The 12067-nt window shown below is 37.8% G+C and overlaps 1 protein-coding gene across 2 annotated transcripts; it reads left to right on the top strand.

Annotated features, from left to right (window-relative positions):
* The first annotated feature begins 6960 nt into the window (after window positions 1-6960).
* On the top strand, window positions 6961-11217 carry LOC149005431 (cysteine-rich receptor-like protein kinase 25). 2 transcript variants are annotated; one of them, XM_089168246.1, is made up of 8 exons: window positions 6961-7768; window positions 8359-8484; window positions 8726-8859; window positions 8959-9169; window positions 9319-9556; window positions 9646-9802; window positions 10034-10328; window positions 10508-11217. In XM_089168246.1, exons 1-7 carry the CDS (start codon window positions 6961-6963, stop codon window positions 10286-10288), a joined length of 1929 nt encoding a protein of 642 aa, XP_089024372.1. In that variant the 3' UTR covers window positions 10289-10328; window positions 10508-11217. The 2 variants fall into 2 exon arrangements, with proteins under 2 accessions (XP_089024372.1, XP_089024371.1); XM_089168245.1 differs by having other exon boundaries at window positions 10034-10321.
* The last annotated feature ends 850 nt before the right edge of the window (window positions 11218-12067 follow it).

A 12067-nucleotide genomic window follows, 5' to 3' on the forward strand; every position in this document is an offset into this window, starting at 1 on the left:
TGGAGAGTTCGTACGCCATGGTGTTCTCCTTTCTCGGGATTTGACAGACTTTAACATCTTTGAAATCTTTTCTAAGGATCCTTATCACCTCTTGATACTTTTGTAGTCTAGGTTCTTTGATCCCATATTCTCCCTGTATTTGATTAAGAATAAGTTGAGAATCACTGTGAATAGTAATCTCGGCTATTGCTAGAGCCTTTGCCAACTGAAGACCAACTATGAAGGCTTCATATTCTACTTCGTTATTGCTTGCTTCGAATCCGAACCGTAAGGTGTATCTTATGATAAAGCCTCCCGGACTCTTCAATAGGACTCGTACTCCAGCCCCCTGCTTGTTGCTTGAACCATCCACGTAAATGTCCCACATGGTCGGGAGAGTTGGTTTGGTTTCTTCTTCTAACGGGGTTGTAGCTTCCACTACGAAATCTACCAAGGCCTAAACCTTTATGGTTGTTTGGGGTTTGATGCCTATCTGAAATTCCCCAAGCTCTACCAACCATGCAACCATTTTTCTAGATAAATCAGGTTCATAAAGAACTTTTTTAGAGGAAAAGTAGTCAGTACCTCTATTGAGTGAGCCTGGAAGTAGTAAGGTCTTCGCTTTCGGGCTGCTATCATAAGAGCGAGCGCTTGCTTCTCGATCATTGAATATCTGGTTTCTACATCCAGGAGTACATGGCTGACATAGTATATGGGCCATTGCTTTTTCTCCTTTTCCCAAACAAGGATTGCACTAACTGCTGAAAGTGAAGTTGCCATGTAGACTTGTAAAATCTCACCCTTCTCCAGTCGGGACAAAAGAGGTGGTTTCCCGAGCATTTCCTTCAAATTCTCGACGGCTTTCTGGCAGTCGTTCGTCCATCAGGCTTCTTTACTTCCTTTCAGATCTTTCAATGCTTTGAAAAATGTTAGGTACTTTTCTTCCGATTGTGAAATGAATCGGTTTAGTGCTGCAATTCTTCCCGTTAGACATTGTACATCCAAACAGTCTTCGAAGGCTCCATATCGATCAAGGCTTGAATTTTGGATGGGTTAGCCTCAATTCCTCTTTGAGAGACAATAAATCCTAGCAATTTTCCCGAAGATACCCCGAAAGCGCATTTTTCTAGGTTCAACTTCATTTGATATTTTCGCAAAACTAAAAATACCTGTGCCAAGTCTGCAATATGTCCAGAACGCTTGAGGCTTTTTACTAGCATATCATCCACATATGCTTCTATATTTTTCCCGATCAGATCTTTAAAAATCTTGTTCACAGCCCTCTGGTAGGTTGCTCCCTCATTTTTCAGCCTGAACGGCATAACCTTGTAGTAGAAGCTTTCGCGATCGATCATGAAGGCTGTAAACCTCTCATCATCTTGATTCATTAGGATCTGGTTGTAGCCCGAATAGGCATCCATGAAACTTAAAGTTTCATATCCAGCTGTTGTGTCGATCAAGAGATCTATTCCGGGCAAATGATAGCAGTCCTTCGGGCATGCCTTGTTGTTATATGTGTAATCGGTGCACATTCTCCACTTGACATTTGATTTTTTGATCATTACTACGTTGGCCAACCAAGTTGGGCACTTGATCGTCTCAATGAAGCCTGATCTCTTCAGCTTCTCGACCTCTTCCCTGACAGCTTCGTGCTTTTGATCGAAAAGTTTCTCCTCCTTTGAATCACATGCTTAGCCTATCTACCCAAAGTTTATGTTCAACTACTGAATGATCAGTGCCTAGCATGTCGTCAGATGAACATGCGAATACATCGATGCTTTCTTGAAGAAAACTCTTTAATTGTTCTTTGAATTTTGCTGCCTGTTTGGATCCTATGAAGGTTGTTCTTCGTTCGTCCTTAGGATCCAATTGGATTCGCTCCAATTTCTCCATAAGTTTGGGCCTTTGCATTTCTTATTTGTCCCGATCATCCCGAACCTCAATTGATAGAGTCATGGCCTTTTTTGGACCAGCCTTATGCTTTAAGTAAGAAACATAACACTGGCGTGAGGTTTTTTGATTGAAAGTTACCTCACCAATTCCTTGATCGGTTGGGTATTTGATCTTCATGTTCTTGGTCGAAACCATTGCCCCTAGCTTTGTCAAGGAAGGCCTCCTGAGTATGACGTTACATGCTGGCAATTCCCGAACGACTAGAAAAGTTACCCGAATGGTTGCTTCCTTCGGGAAGCTCCCCACCGTGAGATCCAGCTGCACCGATCCTTCTGCAACTATTGACGATACAGCAAACCTGTATAAATGAGTCGAGGATGGCTCCATCCTTAGCTTCTGGTATGCCTCTAATGATAAAAGATCGGCTGACGATCCCATATCAACTAATACTCTATGTACCTCTCGGCGACCGACCTCCACCTTGATTACAATTGTGTCATAATGAGGAGTGCAAATGCCTCTTTCGTCTTCTTCGCTGAATGTGATGCTTTCCTCCACATTCGGTCTCTTTCACTTTTGTATCTCTCCTAATCCCACGAATTTAGCCTTGGCTTTTAGTTTTCTAAGGGATTTGGGCTCCGGCCCCCCGAATATGGTAATTATTGGGGATCGGTTTGCTCCAACAACTTCCTTTCCCTTTTTTGAAAGAGGGTCTTTGGTTCGGTGTTCTTTCCTTCCTGAATGCTTCCTTCTTTTTTCAGTAGCTGCCCTTCTTTCTCGATCATCTCCCCGACCCTTGACATAGTTTGAAAGATGGCCTGGGTTATTAGCCTTTCAATATCTACTTTTAAATGACGACATTCATTCGTGTAATGCCCATAATCTTTGTGAAAGCGGTAATATTTTTCCATATTTCGCTCCCTAGGCCTGGCAGTCTGCTTCGGTGGCCACTTCAGGATATCTCGGTCTTTGATCTGCATCAAAATCTCTGACCGTCGAGCATTCAAAGGTTTATACTCACCCTAGTCGGGGGATCTCTGCCTCCATCCCGAACGTTGCTTCTTTCCTCAATTGTGATTTGGAGGTTTCGACCCCTGACCTTTCTCAGGTGCCTTTTGATGTGCATCAAGGATCTCCATCACTTCAACTTGTTTTTGGTATCTTTGCGCCAACTCAGAATACGTGGTAGGCATATCATGAAGTAACAACTCCAAGAGTCTTCTGTTGGTGAGTTTGGTGAAAAGAGCTATCTTGGCTACCTATCCGTCCAAATTCTTGATCTCCATGCTGACTTTATTGAACCTCTTTAGATAATCCCGAATTGACTCATTCTTTCCTTGCTTGACAGTGAACAATGTTTCTTCTATCTTTTTGGTTTGAATTCCACTTTGGAATCGACTGATGAATTTTCGAGTCAGCTCTTCAAAGTCTACTATTCTTCCTGAAGGAAGGTTCGAGAACCATTTCTGAGCTGCCCCTGTAAGGGATGACCCAAATACTCTATAAAGAATTTCATCAGAATTTCCAGCTATGGCCATGGTTTGCTAGTAGTAACTGATGTGGGCAATTGGATCTCCTGAACCATCAAACAAAGAAAAAGTCAGAAGTCTAAAGTTGTGGGGGAACTCGAACTGGCTATGGCATCTATGAACAGAGTTTTTTTTATGATCGAATAGATGTCATTAGTCCTTTTCCCTTGTGAGAGTTGCCCTAACCTTAAATTTATGTTTGCCAGTTCTTGACCAATGTGCACCCTTCGACAATCATTTGGTCGGACGCTATCTTTGCTCGAACGTTGGGAAGTTGGTGTATGGGTGCTAACCCCTCGCTCTGATCTGGTAGCAGTCCCAATTCGACTCACTTGCGGTCGATCGTGCTGACCCTCTCTTCTTGGTAATTCACTTGTTCTACACTCTCGGAATCGACCTCTACGACCTTCCCGGGGACTTTGCTTATAATTCTGATACTCGAGCGGTTGCCTATCTCCTTGTTGAGAACGTCCTCGAGCAGGAGACAGATGTCTACGCATTCTTCGCATACGCCTTCAGGCTTCTTCTTGATCATGAGGATTGGAAGCTTGTGGAGCTACTACCTGTCTTGCTATTGTATGAAGCGTTTGCTAGCTGCATTTCCAGGAATTGCAACTGCATCTGATTCATCTATTCTTGAAGATTATGGGTTATTGAGATGTTCATCTCCATTTAGATGTTGATCTTCATGAACTTTTCGAGTGTTACTTCCTTCAGGAATTCCTCATCCTGGAGGGGGAGGAATATCTTGGAGTCTTAGGGCTGTTGCTGCCTCTAATCTGGTAAGCATGGCTTTCTGAAGCGTTTCCCACAGACGACGCCAAATGATGCGTCCAAAATCTGCTCAGCCCTTGGATCTTTAAGGACGAACTTGCAAAACAGTGTTAGATGTTGCCCGACCGTGGGGTTGGGAGGCCACCTTCGAAGGCTAAGTTAGTTAAGGAAATGATCACAAGGCTCTGGCTAGTTGCAAAGCATAAATTGAATATAATAGTAAAGGAAACGATTCAGATCCCTCCACCGTATGTAGGTGTCTTGTTTATATAGATTTTACCTTTAATTCCTGACCGTTGGATTCGTTCGTGATCCTTCTTGGTGGCCGTTAGATCATTAGGGCTTTACCTTGCTTATTCGAAGTTGCGAGTAGTTACCTTCCTTGGCACGATCCCCACTCGGCATCAATGGAAGTTACCTATTGTGACTCGATTACGTATCTCACAATCTTCGGGATCACGTGCATCCCTTGTAACAGTTCTTCACGTGTAACTGCTGAGATTTGGTCAAACCAGTTTTGAACATGGTTCGTCCTGGGTTGGAGACCCAAACCCGGTTGAATCGAGTTCGGTATATTTGACCCATATCAACCATAAAAATGAATTAACCTTTTGAGTGTTAGGTATAGTTTTGTGTTTCTCCAAAAAAAAAAAGAAAAGGTAATTTTCATTTAGATCCCTTGAAGTTTGGCCAAGTCATTTTTAATCTCAAAAATGTGATAGTTTGTTTTGCCTCCCTTGTGTATGTAAAAGGACCATCCAAGGGCACACCGTTAAATGATCAAATACTATTCGTTAGTGTAGTCATGTTTATGATCAAAATGACTGTGTACTCGTTTGACTTTTCTCCAACTTAGCAAAGTAAGTATTAACAAGAAGAAAAAATAAGAAAAAAATTCTTTAAATAAAATCTTAGAAACATAATTAGAATTATCTTCTATAATTTGATTAAATAATATTTTATTTCATATTATTTATCTCCTCTCTAATACTTTGACTTATAGTAAATTGAAAGATTAACGTTTAGTCCCATTTCTAAATTTCCTGATTTGAACTATTAGATGCCTATAAATATTTAAGACAATAAAAAATTTATATTATAAAATACATTATGATTAAACTAAACTTTATAAGCCAATAATGGGTTAGTAAAGCGGTTAAAGGCTCTACCTCCCACGGGAAGGTCTTGGGTTCGCACCCATAAGGCAAGCGCAAGCTTGCTCGGATGAACCTCATAAAAAAAAATTAATAAAAATAAATAAATTTGGTAAAATTTTTTTTTATAAATAAACCATTTTTATTATTTCTTTTAACTTTTTGTTGAAAGTTATAATTATTTTTTAGTAATATTTATTTAGTTAGTTGAATAAATAAAAGTAAAAGGATATGAGGGCATTTGATCATAAAAATTATAAAACGAACGAAAACCATTTGGTAGTTAACATTGTATCTTTAATTGTTTTTATTTTATTTTATTTTTGATACCACGAGGCAAATGCAAAATTTTTTTCTTGATTAAAAGTGACTTGGACCAACCCTTAAGGATCTAAATGAAAATTACCAAAAAAAAAGAAGATAAACTTAAATCACATAATCTTAATTGTTTTCAACTCTTTTTAGTATAATTTAAATCTAAGGATTTATTACTATTAGCCTCTTGTAATATCGTTTAATTACTATTTTATCTCTTTTTCTTTTTATTTATTTATTTATTTAGTCTAACCTTTAAGTTGTCTATAGTTACCAAGCCCTCTGCTGTTAATTTCTATTCGTTAATTGATGATATGGTATTTTTATATTTCTCTAAAATCCTAAAATAACCTACTTGAAATTCTCTGTACTAAATTACCCTTTTGCCACAATACAGTACCACTCTATAGTTAACTATAGAAAAGAATTAGCCTTAAAACCCTCTATTTTATCTTAAAAGAAAATGGTTAACTCAAATATGGAGATGAAGATGAAGAAAGATCAAGTACAACTCAAAGTCAGAAAACTCAAAGTCAGAAAATGAAGGTCACGTAATGTATTTTCCACTGAATCCTTAAGATCACTCAATTTTTCTGTTCCTTCTATCTAATTTTATTTAAGAATCTACAACCGTGTCTTTTCCCAATGAACAACGTCACAAATAAGATGGGAAATATGAATGGAAATGAAGAAGAAGAGAACGCAAGACTACACAGTAAGCATTAAACCCTCTAGAAGAAACATATACCCCACCTTTTGGCATTGCCATCAAGAGGAGAAAGACCCTTCCTAAGGAACCATAAACAGAGAAGGCATTTCTTTTTTTTTTTTGGGTTGTCAATCCAAGTTTTCAAGGGGGGGGGAGACGCCCTTTGCTAACCTAAGTTCCACACTGAGTGTCAACCAACCTCATTGGTCGAGAAGCATTTTTATATGGGACCCCTTTCAACCTGTTCAAATGAGTGTCAAATTTCTGCTATCCTTGCTAAGAAATCTCCTAATGGATTTCTTCTCTAAAACAATATACAAATAATTAATCAAAGGTTGATTAATTGAGGCCGGGGTGGGTGGTGAACGTTTCTTATAAAAGATCATTCATATTGTATTGCAGAATATATCGAAGACTCAGGTTTAACTGACTAAAACCATTGACAATTTCTACTCTTTGACCATGACCAGTATCTTTCATACCTTTGTTAAATTGGTATAGAAAATAACCTACAAATTACAATTCCAGCCTTAGCAGCCTTTGCCTCTTTAAAGACTCGTCTGTCTCCAAGTCATTTCCACCATCTTCAGTGCCTTGGCTACAAGAAATGGCTTACACACGACTACTCTCCCTTTTTATCTCCTCTATTCTCTTTCTCATGCTGGGCAGAACCATCACTGCCAGTCCTATTGCATACTCTTGTGAATTGCTTTCATATGCTAATCGCACTGCAAATAGCAGCAGATACTTAGCCAACCTCGATCTTCTCCTACAATCTTTATCATCTAATGCTAATGCTACCTCTGGCACAGGATTCTATAACACTACCGTCGGCGATGGTGCAGATAAGGTCTATGGTCTCTTTCTTTGCAGAGGCGATCTCACATCTAAAGAATGTCAAACCTGCATAGAGACAGCCAGTGCAGAGATCAAACCACTTTGTCCCAACAACACTGCAGCGGTGGCTTATTATGATAATTGTGTTTTACGCTATGCAAACCAATCCATCTTCTCAGTTTTGCAGCAAGAACCATTCCGTTATGCTCCTGGTCCGAAAAATGTCACCAAATTGGATCAATACAATCAATCAGTGTCAGGTTTGTTAAATCAGCTTGCGAATCAAGCTATTAATGGTTCTTTTGCAGCTACTCCAAAGTACTATGCAGCTGGTCATGCAAGCTACTATACGGGCTTTGATACTATTTATGCGTTAGTACAGTGCACCCCTGACATAATTTCGAATGATTGCAATTATTGCTTAACTGGGAGCATTAGTCTTGACGTTCCAAGGTTACTCTATCCGAAACAAGGTGGGAGAATTCTTAAACCAAGTTGTAATATAAGGTTCGAGTTCAACAGTCCTTTCTATGAAGTAACTCCATCACCTCCTGCAAATTCCACAACAGTAACAACTGGTATGTATTGTTACAATGAAATTTTATTCAGATAATTTTGTTATACTTTCTGGGGTCGTTATTTGTGAACCCCCAATTCTAAACTTAAATGTTGTAGAGCCCATTTGGAGATCTAAACACGTTTTGATTGTGAAAATAAAGTGAACATCAGCGCCATCATTGTCAATACATTAAGATGGTCTAGATCCGAATCTAGATCCTCTCCACCCAACTTGTCCGTGCTCCCATCCCGTCACACTTACGGACGGGCCTGTGTCAGGCCTTATGTGAGTGTAAGAAAATGAAAACAAGGGCAGGTTGGGAGGAGAGAATCTTTACTCCCAAATCTTCGAATTGACATGGTATGGTCCTCCTACCATTAAAGATATGATATGATGCAGTTTTGTTTAGGGTATTTTGGTCATCCTAAAGTTAAAGGTTTTATCTATAATGTTATACATATTATATTTATGTGAAGGTAGGTCAAACATTCATATAATTTGAAATGTTTAAGCCAAAGCTGTATGGACATACACCTACAGGAAAGTAAGAAATCTAGCAATGAAATAAGAGATTAAATAAATATAAATGTTAATTCTTCATTTATGCAGGTAAGGGGAGATATTCAACATCGACTATCATTATTCTCGTTGTTGTCAATGTTGTGACATTTATTGCAGTTGTAATAATCTCTATCATCTATCGACGTGCTCAAAGGAAGAAAGTCAGATTTGAAGGCAAGAAATTTGTATTTTTTAATTTGTTGTTCTTTCAGACTTCTTTTAGACATTATATTATATTAGGAATTATTTTCCCCCTATATATAATGAACCTTTCCAAATCAAACTGGGTATGAAAAGGTTTAATAACACATTAGCTCCATTATGAAAGCTATTCAGGGATTTATGTATATTAGTTATTGAGTTATGTGCTATTGGCTATGAAACGTTTACTGATTAGATTTATTACTTTGTTTAGATGATGATGATGATCAGACTGAGATTTCAAGTGTTGACTTCATAAAATTCAACTTTGATAAAGTAAAAGTTGCAACAGACAACTTCTCAGATGAGAATAAGCTTGGAGAAGGAGGATTTGGGACTGTTTACAAGGTACCTAATATTTTCATCAAATATATAACTTTTCCTATATGGTGTTTAAGTTTTATTGCAATCTTCTGTGTTTCCTAAATAGTATTTTATTTTCATCAGGGAACCCTCTTGAATGGACTAATAGTGGCTGTGAAAAGGCTCTCCAAGTATTCTGAACAGGGTGAAATAGAATTTAAGAATGAAGTTAAATTAGCCGCGAAGTTGCAGCATAGAAATCTTGTCAGAATTCTTGGCTTTAGTTTGCGAGGGGAAGAAAAACTGCTCGTCTATGAATTTTTGCTGAATAAAAGTCTTGACCACTATATTTTTGGTTTGGCTCTCTTCTTCTCTCTTTGAACTTAAATCTTTTTTTCAGGGTGCCCATCTAAATATAATTAATATTAAATTTAAACTTTAATGAGCTTATGTTGCACAATCTGAGTCTTATATAACTTGGTACTTTTTGAATCATGTATACAGATCCGGTCAAAAGCTCACAATTAAATTGGGAGGAGCGTTATAATATTATTGAAGGAATTGCTCGAGGGCTTCTCTATCTTCATGAAGACTCCCAATTAAAAATTATTCATCGAGATCTAAAAGCCAGTAATATTTTACTCGATGAGGAAATGAATCCAAAAATATCAGACTTTGGCATGGCAAGGCTCTTTGTAGCCGACCAATCTCAAACCAATACTAAAACGGTTGTTGGAACATAGTAAGTTCTTGCCCTTTGAACATAATTGTCATCTTATACTCATCCTCTAAGCTTGAAACTGATTAATTATACTGAAATGAAATGTCCAGTGGATATATGGCACCAGAGTATGTAGCGCATGGGCAGGTCTCAGTTAAGACAGACGTATTTAGTTTTGGAGTCTTACTATTAGAGATCCTGAGTGGCCAGAAAAACAACAATTTAGATCAGCAAACAGGGAGCCTGGAGGGTGGCCTTCTCAACCAGGTAAAGAACAATGCTTATCAAACATTGAGGAAGTCTGAATTCTAGAAACGATTGTAGTTTGGTGAAGCACAACCATTGATCAGATTGTGTAGAATCCAAGACTAGATTTAGAGATCACATCAATAGTTATACTTCATTCCATCCCCCCAAATCCTAAACCTCCCATATTCTCATACTGCTCATTCCTTTTTGTCCATTAATTATGTGTATATGTTTGATATATTGCTGTAGGCTCGGAAAAAATGGACAGAAGGCACAGCTTTGTCATTGATGGATCCAAATTTGGGAGGAAATTATGATAAATGTGAAGCGATGAGATGCGTTCATATTGGATTGTTATGTGTTCAAGAAAATGTATCAAGCAGACCCACCATGGCCACTGTTGTTCTCATGCTCAATAGCTACTCTGCCTCTCTCCCACTGCCTACATTAGCAAGAACAAGATCGGTGAATGAAATGTCAGTCAGTGAGCTTTTTGCTCGATAATGCTGTTGGTGGAAAAAAGAACTTCACTACAAGGTTTCTGGTATTAGGAAGCACAACTCTGTGTTAAGCTTTGAATTTCAAAATTTTTATTATTCAACTGTATTTGACCTCTATAATTTTATTCTTGATAAGCATGCATTTACCATTATTTATTTGATTTAATTCCCCATACTTATTTAATTAAAGAGAGCTAATTGAGTATTTTTGTGTATTTTTTAGGAATAAGGAGATTTTGGATATTAGAGATAATATGGAGTAATGTTGACAAATATATTAGATATTGGTGGATTTTAAATCATCGCATTCAATATTGCTGCTCAAGAAATCATGGAAAATGAGATCTTAGCCAAATTGGAAATAGGTGGAGGTCCAATGAACAAAATTGGTAATAAATCTGAAAATCGGGTAAACAGACCTACCTTCAGTATTTTGGGCATATCTCTCTCGTATGAGCTTGGATTTCGATGATTCAAGATGCTATGGAACGATATTGAAAATATCTACAATTTTTTAGTTTTTAGTTTTCCAAATTCCGAAAGAATAAATGTCAAATCGACGGGTAAAGAGAGGGGATTCATTGTGTGCAGGAGACATAAAAGAGAAGCCAACCACAGAAAAGAAGACAACGAATGCGGCTCTCATCTCTCTCATTGCTGAAGAAGAAGACCACATTTCTCTCTCTCTCCTTATGTTTCATATTTATTTTTCTTGTGAACTTTGTGATAATGAGTAGCTAGTTCCTTTTCTTTGGGATGTAGATGAACCATGCTTATTTCATTAATTTGATTGTTCTATCTCTTCTAGTCGATTGTGTTTGAGTTTGGCCAAAGATGTTTTATAGCTCAGCGAACTAAGCATGCCAAGCTTCCGCGAAGGACGATAGTCTTGCGAAGATAGGGAATACCTAGGAAGACCATCCCTAATTTACTTTGAAGTGTAGAGTTATATCGATTAGGGAAAAGCATTGGGGATTCGAAATCCCAAAGATCTTCACATATTCATAGTTAACGTGTTTGCATTAATTAATAGATTTAGTTTAAATTAGTTTTGTTAAATTCAATCTTAGTAACTTAGCCTTTTAGTTCCCCATAGTTCAACTCCGTACTTTCTGCTTGCTAGATTAGTATAGGATTTTATTTTTGATTGGTTAGCGACACGATCAAGTCTTTCTTTTCGTAGGAGGGTGGGGGAAATTAATATACCCTGAGAAGAGTTTTACCTCATTAAGAGAATTTGGTCTTTGTGAACTGAACCAACTCGTTGGTAGTTCTTGAATTACTAATCTACATTCCGGAAAGCTAAAGAAAATGGATTCCAAGGCAGTTCTTGTTGATGGTTTAAATTTCTTTTCTAGCCTCCTCTTTTCCTTTTCTATTTTTTCAAATTTTGATTACCTATACTTTTGTATTGCTTCTGATATATGAAACGTGAATAATACAAGTTTTTCTTTTTTGCAAATAAAGGATTGGACTTTTTATTGATTAAAAATAGGGAAGAGGCACTCCAATATTGGAACCTTAAACATTCATCCCTGCAAGAACAATTGCCTTTTTTAAACCGAACCTCACTAGTATGACTTTCAACAACAACAAAAAAAGGAAAAGGCTATCCAAGACCCCAATGCACTTGGACCAAAGACTCGAACAAACCTAAAGCTAGGGAGCTACATAATATCATAGTTCACTTTCCTTTACATATGCTCTAGCAGTCTCGAATGGGGACCAAAGTATGATCGTTAGCCGCTTACTTAGCACGGTAATAGGCTATTTAATTTGCCTC

The sequence above is a fragment of the Hakea prostrata genome, chromosome 9, assembly GCF_041222555.1.
Source record: "Hakea prostrata isolate BN-2017 chromosome 9, UWA_Hpros_2, whole genome shotgun sequence".
NCBI classification, from domain to species: domain Eukaryota; kingdom Viridiplantae; phylum Streptophyta; class Magnoliopsida; order Proteales; family Proteaceae; genus Hakea; species Hakea prostrata.

Excerpts from the sequence above, each read along its gene's own strand:
- LOC149005431 (XM_089168246.1), top strand. The coding sequence starts at position 6,961 with ATGGCTTACACACGACTACTCTCCCTTTTTATCTCCTCTATTCTCTTT. Across the intron at positions 9,170-9,318 it reads TCTTGACCACTATATTTTTG|ATCCGGTCAAAAGCTCACAA; the intron begins GTTTGGCTCTCT and ends TCATGTATACAG. Across the intron at positions 9,557-9,645 it reads AAAACGGTTGTTGGAACATA|TGGATATATGGCACCAGAGT; the intron begins GTAAGTTCTTGC and ends TGAAATGTCCAG.